A 23,051-nucleotide genomic window follows, 5' to 3' on the forward strand; every position below is an offset into this window, starting at 1 on the left:
GAAATGGCGAAGGCACATGCATGCCCAACTCTCCTCTGAACAAAGATGAGTGGGAGTTGGCTGCTCATTCGTGCCAAGATTCTTGTGATGCTCCGTGGCCCTTATGATGCTAAACTTGCATCACCAGCTTACTTTCCTGCTCCCCTTGGATGAAAGGGCCAAGAAATGAATAAAGTGGTGTTGCGGCAGGCGACAGAGCTTAGCTTTTACTCTTTGCCTGCGGAGCCACTGTTTTTACGTAGTACTCCACGAATGAAACGCACCTGTTTTACGCCGTTGGTTTAGATCAATATAACCATTTGGTTATGGTTGTACTATTATCTTAAAACTGATCGTTTGCTTCTTTTTACAAACAATAACTTCTGGTGGCCATGTAAAAAAAAAACCTAATGGTCGCATGATGTGTTGTTTGCAGTCCCTGACTGCATTGTCTGCACAAATTCCGTGTCGATCAAAAGGACATACAAGATCTGCTTCTTGTTGGATTTCCCAAGGAACTACTTTTCTAGTTTTAGGATGTCACAGCAATTCGTAAAATGTGAAGTGCTAAAAGCTTCTGTATGGTGAATTTGTTGTAAAACATGATTAGGGGGCTAGATCCATGGCCTGCCTTTTGCCTTTTCTTTTTCCCTTTGTTTCCTTCTTGCCCCTCGTCAATATTCACTCATTTTGATCTGTTGTCCTACTGAATTGATTCCCTCGTTTGCTTTCCCACTTTAAGCATCTTGTCTTTGCTTGATCAGAGAGTCATGGAACCTATCATATTGGCCAGTGGATGAGTTAATACATATACTTCACCTCATTTCAGCACTGGTAACCTAGGCTCTGGCCACCATGGCAGGGCTTGGGATTGGAGCACCAATCGTGAAGGTGTATCATGAGAAATCTATAATCTTACCGGATGTGTCAAGGGTGCTTGCATGCCTGTATGAGAAGGAAATCGACTTTGAGAGAGAGACATTCTCCTCTTACAAGAGCCTACTCAGACTTCAGGTACGTGGTGTCTCTAATTCTCAACTCTGCACGGAGTTAACTGTTCAAGACCATAGGCAGTCTAATATCAGTTTCTAGCAAAACAGTTCAATACCATCATTACATTTTGTTCATGTGCACTCTACAGGCATCGAGCCATGTTCCAGTTCCATTCTATGATGGACCTAATAAATTCCTAGAAGGTAAGGTTTCAGATTTGTGAAGTTCAATTACCATTTCACTTTAGTCCTACATGTCTGGATGCTTATCCTTCTTTCCTACAGTTAAATGATCTTGCTAGTTAGCCTGCTACAAGGACATTTATTGGGCCTTAACTAGGAATCTGTATCAGAAACAAGTGAAAAATCTAGATAGTCTGGCAAAACTTTGTATTATCTGCTAAAGCACACTAGTGTTTGTTGTCAAATTATATTCTTGAGACTTTTGGCATATGCAGGCTCCATTCTCAGTCACTCACCATACCCTATCTCCTTCATTTTGCATGGTAGTTAATCAATGTAGTTAGTACTTCCTGCTTGTCCCTAAAGACTCCCAAATAGTTTGTTCCAAAACAGCATTGTGAATTTTACTGACTTACATCACGCTGAAAGAACTACGATCATGATTAACTTGCCATAAAAGCAGACTCCAGAAATATAGCTTCCATAAAAATAATAGATCAGAGAAATTCATGTTACTTGGGGACGGCAAATCAGCTAAACACTGTTATTTTCTTTTGATGTAATTTGTTCCATCAGCTAAACACTAGTATTTATTTTCGTGTAATTTGTTCTTAGAAGCTAGATGACCCATCATGTTGTTGTTTTTACATTTTGTATGACTAATATTATCCAATGACAAACTCTTCCATGGACCATGGAAGATAAATCCTAGGTTTGCCATGGTTATGTGTTGATTGTATGGGAAAACAATCCTGTAATTCATAAATAAAATATGTAGGATGAATATTGTCACTGCTATATGTTTTGTGTGGTAATAAATAACAAAGTCGAGCATTAGAACACTATGTAAGCTCTCCCATATATTGGCTGAGCCCACACTGAAAAATCTCATCAAGAACTTGAGATGAAAGCCATGTTATGTGGGGCTGGGTAAGAGCTTCCTTCCAAACCAAACTATAACAAACTAAAGGCACATCATAAATCATGTACATGTTCCAGTCTGTATATTTCAGTGCTTGTCAGGAGCTCATTATGAAACTGCAATCATGGAAGCTGTTCTAAAATGGCTTTTTACAGTGGACAGTAATGATTATTGGTGGAATTTCAGTTTTTTTTTCTTTGTGTTAGGTAAGTTTAAGGAATGTGTAAAGACAATGATGTTTCTTCATGTGTAGATGGACTTTGATCATATGATTATTTAAGCTGTATAGACAATGATGTTTGATTAAGCTATGCCGTCCATTTTTGATTAAGCTATGATGTCCTTTTGACCGATTAAACTGTAAACTGTTAGCATTTCAGTCAAGATGGGAAATTGCTTTCTTTAAACTTGCCAACTGTGAAAATATGTATGCTGAATTGTGCCTGAAGAATTTTGGCTTTAGTACATGTTGCCATGCCAAGGACAGTGAGCGGGTTTTATCCAAATGAACACATAATTTTTCTCATGCTGTGTTTTTTTTATCACAACAACAATCCTCTTGTCCTAGATACGGTTTTAAGGCACTCAAGCAACATATTTTAAATTATGTACCAGCATAAGTATATAACAAAAATAGAAGAGCAAATAAATGTTCCAACAGAGATATAATTATGTAAGATGTGCTATAATATAGTTTCTTTCGACAGTTGATGTAATAATTGTCATACTATCTTTCTTATTAGCACTAGGCGTTAATATTTGGCGTGCTAATAGGTATAGGACTTTAGTGGGCTGAATATAAAACCAGTATACTTTGACACTCCAGAAGATCATGTTGTGACCCAAGGAGCCTGGCAGTTCCGGAGAGCACATACTTTCCATTAAGAGAGGGGATGCAACATGATCCAAGATGAACTGCTCCTCATACTTATTTCTCATAGTAGGTGGCACATAAAGTAGAACTGATGTCTATTTTGCCAGTAATAAGGAAATTTTATCATTAATACTGAAATACATATATATTTAAATTTCAACTGCTCTCGGTGTTCACACTTTATCCTAGATTTTCTTGTATTCCACTCTTCTGGCACTTTTTCTGTGCTAGTGAAAAGAAGTCTTCATGAAAATGATCATTAGTTTATGCTTATTCGAAATTTATGTTTGTCTTCAATTCCAGAATCAAGAGATATCTGCCGCCATATAGCAGAGACTTATGAAGATCATGGATACCCATTTCTCCTTGGGAAGGATTCCCTTGAGAGGGCTTCCATCGAGGAATGGCTCCACCATGAAGAGCATAATTTCAACCCTCCGAGCAGATCCTTGTTCTGCCACTTGGCCTTTCCCGTTGCTGAAGAAGATGATGATATAGACTTGCAGATGAGAAAGCTAGAAGATGTTCTGGAAGTTTATGAGCAAAGGCTTGGTGACAGTGAATTCCTTGCTGGCAACAAGTTCACTCTTGCTGACCTAGTACACCTGCCAAACTCCTACCACATCACAAATTCTGAAAAGTTTCTGTACCTATATGATTCAAGAAAGAATGTGCAGAGGTGGTGGCATGCTATTTCTAGCCGGGGTTCTTGGCAGAAGGTGCTGAAGGTTATGCATGAGGTGGAGCGGCAGAACAAACAAGAGGAACTTGACAAGCAGCAGCAGCGCAAACAGGAAGAACTTGAGAAGCAGCAGCGGCGTCAGTGGCGGAGACAGCATCCTCCAACCAGCAGATCCCCGTTCCGTCTAGACTCCCGGGAGCAACCCAGCACAAAACCTCACACGATATTGGTTCGCCCCCCTGCTAGTATCATCGCTCCCAAGGCTCCTCAAGCAGAGGAGCCTCATCCTACTGAAACTTCCCGTGATGAAACACCAGTCTCCTCAAGCCCAAGTATCCCTACTACTCATAAACCTTCAGATGTCCGAAGCAAACATACTACCATTTCTACTACACATGAAGAAACTCCACCAGCCTCCGTCCAAAGTACTCCCAGAATTGCTAAAAAGTCTCCTATTCCTGTCGAAAGAAGAATCAATTTTTTTACCCCAGCTACCTCTCCTACCACTACTGAGAAGCCCTCAAGAATTGGTGTTGATAAGCCCAGAATTGGAGACGCCTCACTAACTTCTGAAGCCACCGAAATAGACCTCCCTACTAAATCCAAGCCAAGTTCATCCAAAAAAGCACCTAATAACCTTCATGTGTTTGATTTCTATGAGGCAAGCAGACATACTGATGAAGCAGAACCTTATACTGGACCCACCTCATCAAAACCTTCAGAAATGCTGGACGAGATATCTGAAACTGATGGGCCAAGCAATGCCATTGATCATGCCGAAACCAGTCCAAGATCAGCTAAAGAAGATTCTGACCGACTCAGGGCGTCAGGTTTCTGGACTGAGAACACAGCCCCTAATGCTGATACTGAGGATAAGAAATCAGTTCGATACACTGAGCGTACTTCACAAAGACCTGTTGGAAATATTTCTAGTAGAGCTACTGACCAGAGAGTTACATATACTTCTCCTGAGAAGCCCCATTCAACTGAAGCTCATCAGAAACTGCAGTCTGAGCAGTGGCATGCTGCTGCAGCTGGGTTCCCTGCTGACCGCAGAAAAGATGCTTCTCTCCCTAAGGGTGCAGGAGATGACACTCAAGCTATTCCATTATATGATGATGATGATACCAACCAGGAAGCCAGAGAAACTGCATCTGCACCAAGGCGAACAAGAGCTCAAGATCCATATGATACCCCTGAAGGAACATCATCTAGATCACAACCTATCAGTGCTCCACATGATGCTGTTCCTCCGCCCAAGCGAGCAACATCTGAAGGCCCTTATGCACGAAAGGATGTTGTGGAAGCAAGAAGGTTCCGTGTTGACCGCAGAAAAGATGTTCCTCTCCCGAAGCGTGTACGAGATGACACTCAAGCTACTCCATTATATGATGATGATGATACCAACCAGGAAGCCAGAGAAACTGTGTCTGCACCAAGGCGAACAAGAGCTCAAGATCCATATGATACCTCTGAAGGAACATCATCTAGATCACAACCTGTCAGTGCTCCACATGATGCTGTTCCTCCGCCCAAGCAAGCAACATCTGAAGGCCCTTATGCACGAAAGGATGTTGTGGAAGCAAGAAGGTTCCGTGTTGACCGCAGAAAAGATGCTCCCCTCCCGAAGCGTGTACAAGATGACACTCAAGCTATTCCATTATATGATGATGATGATGATGATACCAGCCAGGAAGCCAGAGAACCTGTATCTGCACCAAGGCGAGCAAGGGCTCAAGATCCATATTATACCTCTGAAAGAACATCATCTAGATCACAACCTGTCAATGCTCCACATGACGCTGTTCCTCCGCCCAAGCGAGCAACATCTGAAGGCCCTTATGCACGAAAGGATGTTGTAGAAGCAAGAAGGTTTCCTGCTGACCGCAGAAAAGATGCTCCCCTCCCGAAGCATGTACAAGATGGCACTCAAGCTATTCCATTATATGATGATGATACCAGCCAGGAAGCCAGAGAAACTGCATCTGCACCAAGGCGAGCAAGAGCTCAAGATCCATATGATACCTCTGAAGGAACATCATCTAGATCACAACCTGTCAATGCTCCACATGACGCTGTTCCTCCGCCCAAGCGAGCAACGTCTGAAGGCCCTGCACGAAAGGATGCTGTGGAAGCAAGAAGGTTCCCTGTTGACCGCAGAAAAAATGCTCCTCTCCCAAAGCATGTACGAGATGACACTCAAGCTATTCCATTATATGGTGATGATCATGATACCAACCAGGAAGCCAGAGAAACTGCATCTGCACCAAGGCGAACAAGGGCTCAAGATCCATATGATACCTCTGAAGGAATAGGAACTTACCACTCTTCATCATCTAGACCACATCCTGTCAATGCTCCACATGATGCTGTTCCTCCACCCAAGCAAGCAGCATCTGAAGGCTCTCGACGTGCAACTGCACCATACCTAGCTGCTCAAGAGGTTTTCCAGCAGGGTAGGAAGAGTCCTGCATCAAGGCCAATAGTGCCTCATGATGCCCAAGGCAGCACCGAAGAAGAAGAAACTGTGGAATCATCATCCAAAGCACATCCATTGGATTCTCATCTGGCTGATGTTCGTCCACCTAACCAATTTTTGGATGAAGATGGTTATGGTGCAAGTACACCATTGCAAACAGGAGATACAGATGATCCATATAATGGGAAGCGAGATAGAGGCGCTGCTGCTCCAAAGCGGATGATGTCTCAAGATGCCTTTGAAGAAACAAAGATGACTGATTCTGCATCATTTGAAGCACAAACATCAGATCATCGGCAAGCTGATGCTCCTCCACAAAAGCAACGGCCAACTGAACATCCTCTAACTACTGCTTCACCATCCAAGAAAAGATATTCTGATGATGAAGATTCGGCCAAACAAGCTAAGCATGCTCATCAGAAACTGCAGTCTGAGCAGTGGCATGCTGCTACAACTGGTTTGAGTAACCTAAAGGGAGAAACTGATGATTTTATGCCTCCTACTCAACAAGAAAAACCTAGCAAAGATGTGCAACATATCTCATCACAAGATACAGAACAAGCAAACACTCGGCCTCTTGCACAAGAACCAGTAGGCATGGATGGACAACTGGTGCAAGGACCAGAAAGGACAGCTCAAACATCCCCAACAAGATATCCAAGAGTTGAAGAAACCAGCAAACAACCTAGAGCCCCTGCTTCTATACCAACACATATAGCAGCTCAAGGTGCTAGGGATGTCTTTAGAGTCTCAAAGGTTGCTGATTCCACACCATTGCAAAAGAGATACCCTGATGCCAAAGATGTCGCCAAGAAATCAAAAGTTACCTTTGAAGAAACAAAAAATTCTGATTCTGCACCATCACGAGGGCAACCTTTGGATTCTCAGGGAGCTGATGCTCCATCATGGAAGAAAGAAGCTGCTGATGCTCCATCACGAGGGCAACCTTTGTATTCTCAGAGAGCTGATGCTCCATCGCGGAAGAAAGAAGCAACTGAAGATCCTCGTTCAACTGCACCAGTCAAAAAGAGACACTCCGATGTTGAAGACACCACCAAACAATCTAGGGATAATGGTTTTAAGCCAAGGCAAATTGTGGGTCAAGATGCTCAAGGCACCTACAAAGAAACAAAGCCCAGTGATCCTGTGTCGTATAGAGAACAATCTTCAGATACTTGGCAAGCTGCACCCACTCCAAGAGAGAAAATAGCAACTGAAGGTGGTCCCAGTGTGACTCCACCATCTAAAAGAAGGTCTCCAAGTGATGAAGACACCATCAAGCAACCTAGGGGCACTGCTCCAGCACCTAGGCGGACAACTTCTCATGATGCTAATGTGAGATTTCAAGATTCAAAACCTGCTGATTCCATGTCATCTAGGGAGCAGCCTTTGAGATCAAGAAAAGAGGTTGAAGATTCTCGTAGCAAAACTTCAGCATTTGACAAGACTCATCCTTATGTTGAAGATAGCACTAGGCAAGCTGCAGACACTGATTTTGGGCCAAGGCAGATTGGAGATGAAGACATCACTGAAGAAAAAAAGGTTGCTGATTCTGCACCATCTGTCAGAGCAAGACACACTGACACCCCACGAACTGCACGTCCTCTGTCAAAGCTAGCAGAAGAGGAAGAAGATGCCCAGGATAAATACAGAGAAGGTAGAGAAACTGCACGTCCTCTGTCACAGCAAGCAGAAGAGGAAGAAGATGTCCAGGATAAAGACAGAGAAGGTAGAGACACTGTTTCTGCACCAAAGAAAATGGTGTCCAGAGATGCTCATGACACATATGGAGAAAGGAGGACTCCCCATTCTACATCCACCTCACCCACACCATCCAAAGCACAACCTGCAGATTCTCGGAGCCCTATCAAGGTGGAGAGACCACGTTCTATTTATGAGGAGGACCATCTCGTTGGCCAAGATAGCCATAAGCAACCTCAAACCCTCCCAACTGGTGGGAGAGCAGATGGCTCTACACTAAAGCATCAACAAGATCCTGTGGTTCCATCTATTTCTGAAGAGAAATCAAGTACTCCTCCAGCTCCACCAAGGGCAAGAGTTCGTGATGATCATCCTACTGAAGAGCCATTTAAAGGAGACATTGTTGATGACCGAAAAGGATCACCACCTCTATTGGGCCAAGAACCAACTTCCCAAGTCCAACGTGCCACAGAACTGTCACAGAAAGCAGCTCCTGATGGTGAATTGTCCACCATTGATCAATGGCGGCGCACATCTGTGCCATTACAAGGTGATGATGTGCTGGGTGGGTCTACCATTGATCAAAAGCCAACACCAATGAGTGAAAAATCAATACCCAGTGCTCGGCGTGCCAATGAGATGGTCAAAAAAGAGCAAAGAATGGTACCACCTGCACGAACAGGAGCACAAACGCCCGATGTTCAGCGTGCTCCGTCATCATTCTCAAGAGCTGACACGGCTGAAAGAGATGGAGAGCCGGTACAAATGCAAGCACCTACTCAGCATGCTCGTCCTACTTCAGTGCCTACCAGAAGAGCAACTCCTGATGCTCGTGACACTAGTGATCAAGAGGTTGCGAACAAATCTGATGCCCAAAGATGGAATGCCTTGAAAGCTAAGCATGATGTAGCCATGACCAGTGAAGATGTTCGGGATGACAGTCTGTCAACTCATGATGCTACTGTTGACAACAAGACAGCATTGCCTGCTAGTGAAGCACAAGGTTCAGGCCCTTGGCCCGGTTCAACAGCTACCCCCGTAAATGCTCAACCTACCAGTGACGATGCACATGTCAGAAGATTTCCACGTGATAAAGGGGCACAACCACCTGAATCAACTCAAGCACAACCCCCTTTTGATGCTCCACATGACTCTGTATCAACCCAAGATGTACCTCGTGACACCTTGGGCAAAACCAAATCTGCCAAACCAAGTTCAACTGAAGGCATGACACCTACAGCTGGACCAGCGCCAACTTTGAAGGCCCAACTTGCTGAACATAAATTTGCTCCATCAGGTGACTCTTAAGTATATTGACTAAAATATGAACCTTCTAACTGACCAAGCGAGGATTAGAAACATGAAAAGATCGTCAAAGCTAATTGTTTGCTTCATGAATTTCAGATCAAAAATTAGCTCGTGCTGCACAACCAACTTCAACTGAAGGCATGCCACCTACAGCTGGACCACAGCCAACTTTCAAGGCCCAACTTGCTGAACAGAAATTTGCCCCATCAGGTGACTAGTTATTCTTAAGTATCGATTAAAATATGAACCTTCTAACTGACCAAGGGAGGATTAGGAACATGAAAATATTGTCAAAGCTAATTGTTCGTTTCATGAATTTCAGATAAAAAAGTAGCTCGTGCTGCGCCTGAATCAAGTAAAGAAGGTACTGGTTTTTCTGCACCCGAGAAACCACAGACAATTTTTCGTCAAGAAGCAAGACCATCTGCGCCAATCACAAAACAAGTTCCATCCTCAGATGCCCACCATGATACCAGGAAAATCAAGCATGTCACCCTTGCTAATTTTCCCCCTGATGTTTCACCAATACCACCTTTTCCAAGTCGTGAGCAAGTTCCCCATGCACCACAAACATTCCCTAATAAAAAAGACATGGCACCTGCACCAGGCACAAAGGACTCTCTAGCCCCAGATACCCAAATTGCTTCAGAAAATGTTCAGGAAGCCATTCCTGACAATTATCGCACTGATGAGTTAACAGTGCCATTTGTCTCGAGTGGAAAACAAGGTTCCTATGCTGGACCCTTTACTGAACCACAGGAAGGACCATCTCCTGATGCTCATGGCGCTGCAGATGACAAGGACATAACTAAATATCCATCTGATAGTTATGTTCGTCCCACCAGTGGTAGCGATGTATTTCCTGCTGTGAAGAAATCTGCCCCATCAGGTAACCAGATTCTCTTTCAAGTTGAAAAACAGTGCACCTTCTAGGATCCTAAAGCTACCTTTCTCAAAACTAAATATCCTGCTACGTACTGACATCTCTTCTTGCTTTTTAGGTCAAGATTCAATTCAGTCTGCACAACAATCTTCCTCAGCTGAGACTAGGAAAGAAGAGACTATCGTTTCTGCAGCTGGACCGACACTGCCCACAACCATCGGTAAAGACACGCAAGGTTCTCGGCGCCCTATCAAGGCGGAGAGAACACCTTCTGCTTATCAGGAGGACCATTTTGTTGCCCAAGACAGCCATGAGCAACCTCAAACCCTCCCAACTGGTGGCAGAGCAGATGATTCTACACCAAAGCGTCAACAAGATCCTAAAGATAAATCAAGTACTCCTCCAGCTCCACCCAGAGCAAGAGTTCGTGATGATCATCCTACTGAAGAGCCTTTTAACGGAGACACTGTTGATGAGCAAAAAGGAGCACCACCTCTATTGGGCCAAGAACCAACTTCCCAAGTCCAACGTGCCACTGAACTATCACAGGAAGCAGCTCCCGATGGAGATATGTCCAGCAAACCTTCCACCATTGGTCAATGGCAGCGCACATCTGTGCCGCTACAAGGTATAACTCCCAATTCTGGTGATGATGTGCTGGGTGGGTCTACCATTGATCAAAAGCCAACACCAATGAGTGAACAATCAATACCCAGTGCTCGGGGTGCCAGTGAGATGGTAGAAAAAGAGCAAAGAATGGCACCACCTGCACGACCAGGAGCACGAACACCCGATGTTCTGAGTGCTCCATCATCATTCTCAGCAGCTGACAGAGCTGAGAGAGATGGAGAACCAGTACAAATGCAAGCACCAACTCTGCATGATCAAGGGGCACAACCACCTGAATCAACTCAAGCACAATCACCTTTTGATGCTCCACGTGACTCGGTATCAACCCAAGATGTACCTAGTGATGCCTTGGACAAAACCAATGTTGCAAAATCAACTTCAACTGAAGGCAAGGCACCAGCGCCAACTTCGAAGGCCCAGCTTGCTGAAGAGAAATTTGCTCCGTCAGGTGACCAGTTTCTCTTAAGTATTGACTAAAATGTGAACCTTCTAGGTCAACGAGGGAGGATTAGGAACATGAAAATATCGTCAAAGCTAATTGTTTGCTTCATGAATTTCAGATAAAAAATTAGCTCGTGCTGCACGACCAACTTCAACTGAAGGCATGACACCTACAGCTGGACCAGCGCCAACTTCGAAGGCCCAACTTCCTGAGCAGAAATTTGCTCCATCAGGTGACTAGTTACTCTCAAGCATTGGCTAAAATATATAAACCTTCTAACAGACCAAGGGGGATTAGAAACATGAAAGATCGTCAAAGCTAATTGTTTGCTTCATGAGTTTCAGATAAAAAACCTGAGAAACCACAGACAATTTTTCGTCAAGAAGCGAGACCATCTGCGCCAATCACAAAACAAGTTCCATCCTCAGATTCCCATCATGCTACTAGGAAAATCCAGGAACCCACCCTTGATAATGTTCCCACTGATGATTCATCAATACCACCTTTTCCAAGTCATGAACAAGTTTCCCATGCACCACAAGCATTCCCTAGTAAAAAAGACAGGGCACCTGCACCAGGCACAAAGGACTCCCCAGCCTCAAATACCCAAATTGCTTCAGCAAAAGTCCAGGAAACTATGCCTGACAATTATCGCACTGATGAGTTAACAGTGCCATCTGTCTCAAGTGAAAAACAAGGTTCCTATGCTGGATCCTCTACTGAACCACATGAAGGATCATCTCCTGATGCTTATGGTGCTGCAGATGCCAAGGACATAACTAAATATCCATCTAGGCAAGCACCAGTTTTAGAATATAGGCCTGATTCAACACCAGCTGATAGTTATGTTCGTCCCATCAGTGGTAGCGAAGTATTTCCTGCTGTAAAGAAATCTGCCCCATCAGGTAACCATATTCTCTTTCAAGTTGGAAAACAGCACACCTTGTAGCATCCTCAAGCTACCTTTCTCAAAACTAAATATCCTGCTACTTACTGACATCGCTTCTTGCATTTTAGATCAAGATTCAGTTCAGTCTGCAAAACAACCTTCCCCAGCTGAGACCAAGAAAGAAGAGACTATCGTTGCTGCAGCTGAACCGACATTGCCAACAATTGTCGGTAAAGACACAGAAGGTATGCGAGGCACTCCAACCTTGGATTACGATCCCACGGGAGACAAACGTGCTGATATTCAGAGTGGTAGATCTGATGAAGTAGCCCTTCCAGAACAGAAATCCGGACCCTCAGGTTAGTTATCTCAGTGTGACTATGCAGGCCTATAGATGATTACATGCAGAAAAACTTACTCTAAAATACAAAGTTACCCTTGTATAATTTTCTTGCTACTACTAATGCTGCCACTTGCGTTTCAGATCGGGATTCAGCTCGTTCTACGCAATCAAGATCCTCTGCTGAGCCTATGGATAAAGAGCTTAATTATCCAAGTTCTGCAAAACCACTTTCCTCTGCCACACCTGACCAGACAAAGGACTTACAACCTACTATTGGTCAACAAGTGCCTGCACCAGGAACATCAGAATATCCATCCTCAGGTACCCACCATACTTCAGGGAAATTTCAGGAAGTTGCTCCTGATGATCACCATATTGTTGAATCAATTCCAGGCAAAGGACAAGTTTACCGCACCGAACCTGATCTTGAGGTATCTGAAGGCCTAGTCCCTTATTCACGTAGTGTCATAGGTGAAAAGACTATGAGACCTCCATCTAGCCAAGCACGAAGTTCAGACTCAAAACCTGATCCCACCCAAAACCGTGGCGATGAGCCTTCCACAAGATCTTTACCCAATCAAGTAGCAAAACAACATGCAGAAACCCAATCACCACCGTCTCTCGTGGTTCCATATGACTCCGAATCCACCCAAGATGTAACTTCTGACACCTTAGGCAAAGCCAAGTCACTAAAACCATCCTCTATTGATCAACAAGCTACAGGCTCAGCATCAACTCCTGACACTCATCTTGGTGGTGCATCAGGGGAAGTAGCTCGCCCAGGACAGAAATTACCCTTGAAAGGTAATGGTCTTACTGTGCAAAACAGTGCACCTTTTAGCAAATTTGTAGCTGATTTAACATAATAAAGCTTCATAAAAAACCCACAGCTCTGATAAAAAAAAATCCCTTTCGGAATTTCAGATCAAGATTCAGCTAACTCTACACAGAAGTCTTCCTACAGTGAGCCACAAAAAGAACAGTCCACTGTTGCTGCACCTAATCAATCCAAGGGGTCACAAGCAACTAGTGAAGTAGTAACCCCCGCTGATCAAAGCATAGCTCCATCAGGTAATTATCCTTTCTTTAGTCTGGAGAAATAGTGTACCTTCCAGCACACCTACTATTGAACAAGAGCTTTCCTCAAAACTAGCAGTCTCACCACAATTATGCCATTTCTCGGCAGTACTCAGTTCTTCTTTCTATTTTGCAGAACCACTTTCTTTTGTTGAAACAAATAAAGAATTTACTGTTGCTGAAGCTGAAGAAAGCAAAGTGTCTCGACCAGTCAACGCTCAGCAAGACATTAAGCATGTACCGGACATTTCAGAACCAGTACTTGATAATGTTTCGATGGAAGAACAATATCAACATGCTTCTGAGCCACGTGAAGGACCACCTCCTGATGTGCATGGCACCTTCGTCGACAGAAAGACAGCTCCCTCTTCTAGTCAAGCACAACGTCCAGATGCAAAACATGATGTGCTACCATTGAGTGTTGATGTTGACAAAAAAACAGTTCCACCTTCTAGTCAAGCACAAATTCTACCATCGAGTGTTGATGTTGGTCCTAGCAGTAATGAACAGCCAACTACAAGACTTCGACGTGATCAAGAGGCACAGGCGCAGCTACCTGCAGCAACTAAGCAACCACCACCTTCTGAGGCTCCAGTCTACTCTAAATCTAACCAAGATGCCCCTAAGTCCTTCAAACTACCCTCTGCTGATCAAGATGTCATGTCACCTAAAGTGGTGCCAGCATCAGCACCAGACACTCAATTTGGTCTAGTATCTGATGAAATAACTCATGATGGGCAAAACTCCCCTTTGTCAGGTAATCAAGCTCTTTACTCTGATGAGTGTGGACAAACAATAGTAATTCTAGCAAAGCTATATTTGATTGTGTCTAACATGATTCCTTTAAAAGTTGATTAAATACATGCTCTGACAGTAAGGCTGTTCCATGCATTTCAGCTCAAGATATAGCTCGTTCTGCACAAAGGCCTTTCTTTGTTGAGCCAACAAAAGAAGATGGTATTGTTGTTGCATCCGGTCAAACTAACGAGGCACGGCCTATAAGTGGTCAACGAGGAATAACTCCTACTCCAGACAAACAAAGAATTCCTGATCTGCGTGGTGCTGGTGATGAAAAGAAGTCACTTCCATCTAGCCAAGCACAAAACTCAGACATTAGGCCTGATTCAGCACCAATTGGTGGTGATGTTCATCGTACTAGTGGCGATGAACCAGCCACAAGCTCTGTACGTGATTCACAGGCTCGGCCTCCTGCAGGAACTCAGAATGTACCTGATGGTTTCTTGGAAAATACCAAGTCACCAAGACCACCCTCCACTGATCAAGAACCTATGGCTAGTCTAGCACCAGCTCCAGATGCTCCGCAAGGTATCGCACTGCATGAAGCAACTATTGCTAAACACAAATTATTAAATTTACTCCACTAAATAATCTGTTCTTTTGGCGCACCTTTTACTCGTCAATTTTACATCAGGCATTTTTTGTGCTATAGAAATTAATCATCTTTACACTGTTAACACTGATCATTGATGTACTGCAGATCAAGATTCAAATCGTTCTTCACAGTTTTCTCCCTCTGTTGTATCAAGGAAAGATGTTGCTAATGCTGATCAAACCAATGTATCACAAGCAGGCCTGCGAGAGCCCCCGAGTTCAGATGCTAAACTTCCTTCAAAGGAAATACAAGAATCTAGCCCCGATGCTTATCTCACCAAGTCAGAGAAACCACTTCCTATGAAAGGTAAAACAGTAATGCCCTAGACTTATTCAGTATACAGAATTTTGTTTTAGCCCATGATGTTGAATCTAAAATCTCTTACGAGATCATGCTGAACAACACTAAGGACAATGTAGAAACTTGCTAGACTATTAATGAGTGATCCCTGCTCATTGAACCTGTAACAATTCCGCATAAACCATGTAAAATGCATCTGTTCCTTCATTTTTAATGTTAGGACAAACGTGTGTACTTACACAACTAAAGGTGATGAAACATTGTTCTCAAATCATATGTACAGATCCAGTTCGGCCTCCACATGAAGCTTCCTTTGATTTATCGAGCGGTGAAAAGCCCCCTATGATCAAAGGTGATCAGGCCAGCACAATATCAGATGTCAGTCCCTCAGCCAGCGAAGAAGTTGGTCAATCCAAAAATAGTGCAGTTAAAGGACCAATCTCTGCAGAGTTAGTATCATCATTCCCTCAGAAGAACCTCGAGAAAACATCACCTGAAGAAAAATGGAACCAGCAGCAGCAAACAGACCAGTCCACCACTAGATCATCTGAAGATAACAACATCGAAGCCAGTGGAACTAGAAACCCTAACACCTCAACAACGTCTAGAGATATACAACCTTCACCTCTCAAGGAAAGAATGCAGGCAGTTGAAGGATCCAGAAACCAACAACAGTCTGACCAAGCTGTCTTTCAATCCATACAGGATAACAGAACACAAATTCAAGAAACTAAGGCACGAGACACTGGATTTGACAAGCCTGAAGTGATTAGGGCCGATTCAGCACCAACCAGTGGTGATGCTCATCGTACAAGCGGTGATGGGCCAACCACAAGTTCTTTACGTGATTCACAGGCACAGCCTTCTGCAGGAACTGAGAATTTACCTGCTGTTTACTCGGAAAAGGAGTCACCAAGACCACTCTCCACTGATCAAGAAGTCATGAAACCTATGACTAACCCAACACCAGCTCCAGATTCTCCGCAAGGTAACGCTAAGCAGTCACTGCTAAACACATAAATTTACTCCACTAGATAATTGGTATTTTCTGTCTGCGTCTTTTACTGGCAATTAAGGATCAGGCAATTTTTGCGCAACATAAATAAATTACTGTTTCACTGTTAACACTGATAATCAATGTACTGCAGATCAATATTCAAATCATGCTTCACAGTTTACTCCCTCTGTTGTATCAAGGAAAAATGTTGCTAATGCTGATAAAACCAATATATCAGAAGCAGGCCTGCGAGGCCCTGCGAGTTCAGATGCTACACTTTCTTCAGAGCAAATACAAGAATCTAGGCCTGATGATTATCTCACCAAGTCGGAGAAAGAACTTCCCATGAAAGGTAAAACTGTAATGCCCTAGACTTATTCAGTAAGAGATTTTTGTTTTAGCCCATAAAGTTACAGCTGAAAACTTTTGCAAGATCATGCTGAACTACACCAAGGAAAATGTGGAAACTCACTATACTCCTAACGAGTGACCCCTCCTCATTGAACCTGTAGCATAAACCATACACAACACTATTTTGCCTTGATAGAGATAATGATAGCACACAATTTTGTACTTCCACAACCAACGGTTTTGTCCTTGTATTACAGGTACAGATCCAGTTCAGCCTTCAGAAGTAGCTGCCTTTGATTTGCCGAGCGATGGAAAACCTACTATGATCAAAGGTGACCAGGTGAATACAATATCAAGTGTCAGTCTCTCAGCCAGCCAGCCAGTTGGTGAGTCTGAAAGTGCAGTTGAAAGACCACTCTCAGATGAGTTAGTATCATCATTTCCTGAAAAACACCTTGAAAAAAGATCACCTGAAGAAAAATCGAACCAGCAGCAGCAAACTGACCAGTCCAGCACTAGATTAACTAAAGATGATAGCATAGAATCCAGTGGAATCGCAAGCCAAAATATCTTGACAACATCCAGAGATATACAACCTTCTCCACTCAAGCAAAACAATCAGGCAGCTGAAAGATCCAGAAAACAACAACAGGCTGACCCTGTCTTTCAATCAACACAGGACAACAAAAGGCAGACTGAAGAAACTGAGGCACAAGACACTGGATCTGACCAGCATGAAGAAATTAATCCTGATTCAGCACCAACCAGTGGTGATGCTAATCGTACAAGTGGTGATGGGCCAGCCACAAGTTCTTTACGTAATTCACAGGCACAGCCTCCTGCAGAAACTCAGAACGCACCTGTTGTTTTCTCGGAAAAGATCAAGTCACCAAGACCACCCTCCACTGATCAAGAACTTGTGACACCTCTGACTAGCCCAGCACCAACTCCAGATACTCCGCAAGGTACCACAACATGTGCAGCAGCCACTGCTAAACATAAATTTACTACACTAGATAATCAGTCTATTTTGTATGGACAATGTATGCACCTTTTACTGGACCATCTTAGATCTGACAACTTCTGCACACCTTTAATTAACCAACACTACTCATTACTGTACTTTGCAGAAAAAGATTCAACTCGGTCTCCTCAGTTGCCTCCTCCTGTTGAATCAAGGAGAGATATTGCTAACACCGGTCAAACCAATTTATCACCAGCAGGCTTGAGAGAGACCGCAAGTTCAGATGCTATGCCTCCTTCAGAGAAAATACAAGAATCTAGCCCTGATGCTTATCTCTCTAAGTCAGAGAAACCAATTCTTCCTTTGACAGGTAAGAACAATTATTGTAGATTTATTCAGCATACAGATTTGTTTTAGCTCACAAACTTGAGAAATTAGTCTGAACAACACCAAGGGACAATGTGGGAACTTAGTAGTTCAGACTCCAAACGAGTTAATCCCTGATCAATGAACCTATGCCAGTTTGGAAATAAAGCATATAGAATGCAACTCTACCTTCATAGTTCGCGCGTAATGTTAGGACAAAAGTCTGTACTTGCACAACTAACGGTCATGAAATTTCTTGCCTCTAAATCAGGTACGGATACAGTTCAGCCTCCAGTTGAAGGTTCCTTTGATTTGTCAAGCGATGGGAAGCCCACTATGATCAAAGGTGACCAGGCCAACACAAAATCAAATGTTAGTCTGTCACCCAGCCAAGCAGTTGGTCAATCTGAAAATAGTGCAGTTAAAGGAGCACCCTCTGATGATTCAGTATCACCATTTCCTCAAAAGAACCTCGAAAGGACATCACCTGAAGAAAAACCGAAGCAGCAGCAGCAATCCAGCACTAGATCATCTAGAGATGACAGCATAGAAGCCAGTGAAACCGCAAGCCCAAACATCTTAGCATCTGGAGATATACAACCATCACCTCTCAACCAACGGTCACCTATGAAGGAAAACATTCAGGCAGCTGAGGGATTCAGAAACCAACAACAGGCTGACCAAGATTTTTTTCAACCAAGACAGGACAACCGAAAGCAAATGGAAGAAACTGAGGCACAAGACACTTCAACTGACTATCCCGAAAACACAAATGGAGCATCTCAAAGAGCTGCTTTGGAACAACAACAGGGAGAAAATGTCCGGAGGGCTCAGCGGCAGAGCAATGACACAAACAATAGCTATGAACCAACTAAAGATGCTCCAAATATCATCCAGGCAGACAATAAACCTGAGAGCAGCTCGAGAACTCCTGAAGAACCCAGGCAACAAGCACAGCCGGAAGGCAAAACTCGAGGTGGCGAAATCATGTCGCCAGCCTCTGAAACCGGGCAGCCTGAAGAAAGCGATCTCCCACCAAGCAATAAGGGTATCACTAGTCAATCTCAGTCAGAAACCTCAGACAAACTGGAAGACCAAACTTCCTCTTCTACCCGGAACAGAGGCACAGACTCCAGCAAATTGGACGGGGCAACTGACGACACCAAGTCCGCCGACACGGACGATAATAATCCATCGTCATGAATCACGGCGGCATGGCTCCTCAACCAACACATGATGCTGGAGTGCGCCCCTGAATAAATATCAAGGAGAAGTCTGTTTGGGAACTCACTCACCTCTCTGTCTTGTTTTTTCATGGCTTTGTTTTGTTCAGATAATAAGGCCCGTCCTCTTGTCATCCTCGAATGGGGCCATTGTCATGTAGCAGTAACTTTTTTCCTGCTCTTTCTGTTGAAAACTGGCAGCTTGTTTGCTCGTGAAAGTGACTGTATTCTGTCTGATTTTTGTAATTATGGGACTGCGACGGGCAGCTTTGTTCTCTGCAATCAATCCCAGTGGCATGCTCAAGATGGTTCTCTGCAGTTGCTGGTTTTTAAGTATATGGATGTTAATGTAAGCAATGATCCTTGGTCAAACCCAATTCTCCTCGTATGATTAATTGTTGTTGGGTTCTCTTACCAAATTCACATACGAGGGTGGATGTGAAGGCCGATTTTACTGTTCCTGCTGTATCATGAATTTGATGCGTGTGTAGTGTGTCTTGATTGAGCATATGAACTTGGTTTGCTTGATGCGTTCGACTTTTTCATTGAAGAAATTTCTGACAGGCTGCAGTTTTTTTTTTGCTAGATAGTAATTTTTTCAGCATCCTGATTTGTATATTTAGACAGTATTCGAGCGTTGTTGTTACAGACACTGCAGGAAAAATTAGGTGGAGGCGCTAGAGTGTAACAGCTCCGAAGTTGATATGAACATTCAGGGAACAAACAACTAAAGAAGATGATGCAAGCAGACGATACTAATGCAGTGGCACCACGAATTCTCTCATGATATTTTTTTGGACCTCATTCTCTCTCATGGTATTAGCAAAACTAGGCCAACAGATTATCTTGGTGAAGCAGCAGGCCTGAACGGCGTGTGCCCACGCACTGGAGCAAACACGGCCAGCCCATGCCCTCGCCGGCCTGCCCCCTGTTAAGATATATTTGGATTACTTGTATTTGGTAGTCTAGAATTTGTAATCTGTCTCCTACCTTATTTTCAGGAGAGGCTTCTTGCCCTTCAAGTCTTGTACTCAATATATACTCGTCCTCGAGACTCAATAATACATCTATCATATTCCGCCAACAATCCCTCTCTCTTCCTTCTAACATGGTATCAGCATAATCGATTCAAATCCTAGCCGTCGCCCGACGCTTCCGCTCCGTGCCGACCCCGGGGGTGTCGGCCTCCATGACCACCGCTGGGGCCGCGCCGCTCGTACCTAGGGTTCGTCTGCCGGTCGTGTTGACCGGCTGCCCTAGAGAGTCTTTTTCCCGAGCCCTTGCTTCGGGTTTTTTTCTCTCTCTCTCGCCGGTCATCTTGATCGGCATTTTTTTGATTTTTATCTATGCTTGATCGGTTTGCGTCGCCCGCCGCCGCCGTCGACCCCCGCGCGCCTCTACTTCGAGCCCAACGCAACCAGACGGCCTCTCTTTTGACCCGGCGGCCATGCGCGCCAAGGCGGCCCGTCAGGGCCAGCCGCCGTCCGTGTGTCGGCCCGCCCGTCGCCCTGCGCCGGCCGTCTCCGCGCTGCTCCGACCGGGACTCCTGCATCGCCCTGACCCGTCGGCCTCGCGCCATGCGGCGGCCCATCATAGCCGCCGTTCGCGCGTCGCCCCACCCATCGATCGACACCACTCGCCTCCGCCGCGTTTGCACGACGGCCCTGCGGTCTGCCTCGTCGGCTTCGTCCCCGGCTGCGTCGGGCCGGCCACGTCAGGCTCGTCGGCTGCCTCAGCTCGGGCGCCGCAGTTACGTTGGTCGCTCGGGCCTTGCTGCCCTGGCGCCAACGCTGTTTTGGCAGCCCGGGTCCCGGCGCTGACGTGCTCGTCCGCACGCCGTCCCATGCCGTCGGTCATCGGCGGCTTCATCTCGGACTCCGCCGCCACCCCGCCTCTGCCGAGCGTCATCCCTGACCTCGCACGCGATCGGCTTGATCACCCGCTCGCCGCCGTGATCCGCCCCATCTATGCCGCACGACCGACCTGACCCGTCGGTTGCGCGCGCCTCCGCTGTTCCCGTGAAGACCGTCCCGGGTGCAGCGCGCCTCTCCACCGATCGAGCATCGGGCTGCCGCTGCGACGCCCTGTCGGGCCGCAGCACCGCCGCCCCGTGGTTCTCCTCGTGGCTGCATCGACTCAGTGTGTCGCCGCTGCATCGCCCCTTCGGCCGTAGTGCCACGATACGCGGTCCCCGCCGCCGCCCGAGGCCGTCCTCGCGGTTGCACCGACTTGCGCTGTGCCGCTGCACTGCCCCTTCGGGTTGTAACGCCGCGGCCCGCGGTCCCCGCGACCGCCCCGAGGTCTTCCGTCGTCGCCCCGACCTGCCTGCCGCAGCTGCGTCACCCCTTCGGGCCATAGTGCCGCGGCCCGCGGCCCAATGCCGTCCCAGCACGTCGACCTCTCGTGGTATGTGCCGCGCCCCCTCCTTTGGCGCGTGAACGCCACCGTCCGCGCCGGTCTTCGTCACGCTGTAGGGTCCCTCGCCTACTTCGAGCACCGCCGCCGCGCTACTAACCTAGCCGTTGCCGTCGCCGCTCTTCTTCGACCGCCGCTCCCGCTACCTTCCTAGCCGCCGCCCGTCCACCCCCTTCGTCTTCGTCCCAGCACCAGCCCGTCGCCAGCGTCACCGTCATCTACCCCGACCACTTCATCTACTCCGACGACCGTTGGTGACACCGGCCCCCACGCCGATTAGCGCTGCAATCGTCGTCGAGTCCTTCTTTGCTGGCCTCTCCGACTTCTTCGACGTGGCGTACAACTCGTGCAGGTCCCTCGTCTACGCATGCCCGGTACTAGCAACACCGGTGCATGCCTTCGTCCACACGTGTCCCTGGGCCTGGCAAGCCTGGAGCGGCGCTTCGTCAACTTCGTCTTCATCCGTCTACGCATGCCCGGTGCTGGCAACACCGATGCGTGCCTTCGTCCACGACGTGTCCCCAGGCTTGGCAAACCCGGCGCGACGCTTCATCAACACCGTCTACCTCCCGGGGCACCCCTACTTTGACATCACCACGCCCATGCTAACTCGGCGCCTCCTTGCGCCCGCGGCTCCACGGCGTTTTCCTTGACACCGGCTACCCCGACTCGACATGGACCACGGCATTCTTTGCACGGGTACCTCGACCACGGCTACACTACCCTACGCTCTCGGTTACCTTGACATCGGCACAAATGGCTATCATCCGCTTGAACAACTCGTCGGCTTCCTCTATAGTCAACGCGTCCGCGACACGACACCGTCCACGATGCTCCCGCTACGACTGCGGGGGGATGTCAGCCCGTCGGCTGCTATTCTCTCCAGTCTGACCGTCCGCGACGCTCTTGCTGTCTGCGACGCTACCGCTACGACTGCGGGGGGATGTCAGCCCGTCGGCTGCTATTCTCTCCAGTCTGACCGTCCGCGACGCTACCGCTACGACTGCGGGGGGATGTTAGAGATATATTTGGGTTACTTGTATTTGGTAGTCTAGGATTTGTAATCTGTCTCCTACCTTATCTCCAGGAGAGGCTTCTTGCCTCGCCCCTCGAGGCTCAATAATACATCCATCATATTCCCCAACAATCCCTCTCTCTCTCTCTCTCCTTTCTAACACCCCCAAAGAGGAAGAGGAGGAGGTTGGTGACGCATCCGACAACTCTGGGAGTGAGCAGATCCGGCTCGATCCATATTGCATCTTCGACGACAATTTTCGTGACGAAGATGGCAAGGACAAGAGCAACCGTGGGTGAATTTTCTCCATAGCCATATTTCATAGCTAGTAGAACATACCAATTTTGGTAGTCCGATGACATGTATGACAACTCCCGTATGTTATGTGTGTTGATTCAAATGAATATGCTATTTTTAACGTTGCACGAAGATTATACGAAATAAGGGGCAAGACTATGGGCGCAAAGATTTAAGGGGGTGACCGTGAACAATCTGCGGGCACGTTGATGTATTTTGTTGCGCTGTTAAACTATTTATGGGATTACCATGATATGTATGGTCACCTGGTATGGTCCCGCATGGCGGTTTGCAAAGGCCAAAATTTGCTGACAACCGGGTCATACGTGAATCAACCTGTGATTGG

General features: G+C 46.0%; 1 protein-coding gene across 2 annotated transcripts; it reads left to right on the plus strand.

Moving 5' to 3' along the window:
- The first annotated feature begins 8 nt into the window (after positions 1–8).
- LOC109761036 (uncharacterized) lies at positions 9–19,366 on the plus strand. 2 transcript variants are annotated; one of them, XM_020319834.4, is made up of 20 exons: positions 9–993; positions 1,121–1,175; positions 3,254–9,109; positions 9,217–9,330; positions 9,443–10,009; positions 10,122–11,081; positions 11,194–11,307; positions 11,420–11,980; positions 12,093–12,323; positions 12,449–12,628; positions 12,701–13,111; positions 13,232–13,378; positions 13,521–14,141; positions 14,282–14,710; positions 14,883–15,083; positions 15,361–16,065; positions 16,226–16,426; positions 16,683–17,390; positions 17,556–17,759; positions 18,027–19,366. In XM_020319834.4, the coding sequence occupies exons 1-20, from the start codon at positions 835–837 to the stop codon at positions 18,956–18,958; spliced, it is 13,356 nt and encodes a 4,451-aa protein (XP_020175423.3). In that variant the 5' UTR covers positions 9–834; the 3' UTR covers positions 18,959–19,366. The 2 variants fall into 2 exon arrangements, with proteins under 2 accessions (XP_020175423.3, XP_020175418.3); XM_020319829.4 differs by having other exon boundaries at positions 12,449–13,111.
- Positions 19,367–23,051: the final 3,685 nt, after the last annotated feature.

This window comes from Aegilops tauschii, chromosome 5 (assembly GCF_002575655.3).
Source record: "Aegilops tauschii subsp. strangulata cultivar AL8/78 chromosome 5, Aet v6.0, whole genome shotgun sequence".
NCBI lineage: Eukaryota > Viridiplantae > Streptophyta > Magnoliopsida > Poales > Poaceae > Aegilops > Aegilops tauschii.

Bases quoted from the DNA above. Each gene is read 5' to 3' on its own strand.
- LOC109761036 (XM_020319829.4), top strand. From the start codon at position 835: ATGGCAGGGCTTGGGATTGGAGCACCAATCGTGAAGGTGTATCATGAG. The intron at 12,324-12,448 runs GTTAGTTATCTC...CTTGCGTTTCAG, and splicing joins ACAGAAATCCGGACCCTCAG to ATCGGGATTCAGCTCGTTCT. The intron at 14,711-14,882 runs GTATCGCACTGC...GATGTACTGCAG, and splicing joins AGCTCCAGATGCTCCGCAAG to ATCAAGATTCAAATCGTTCT.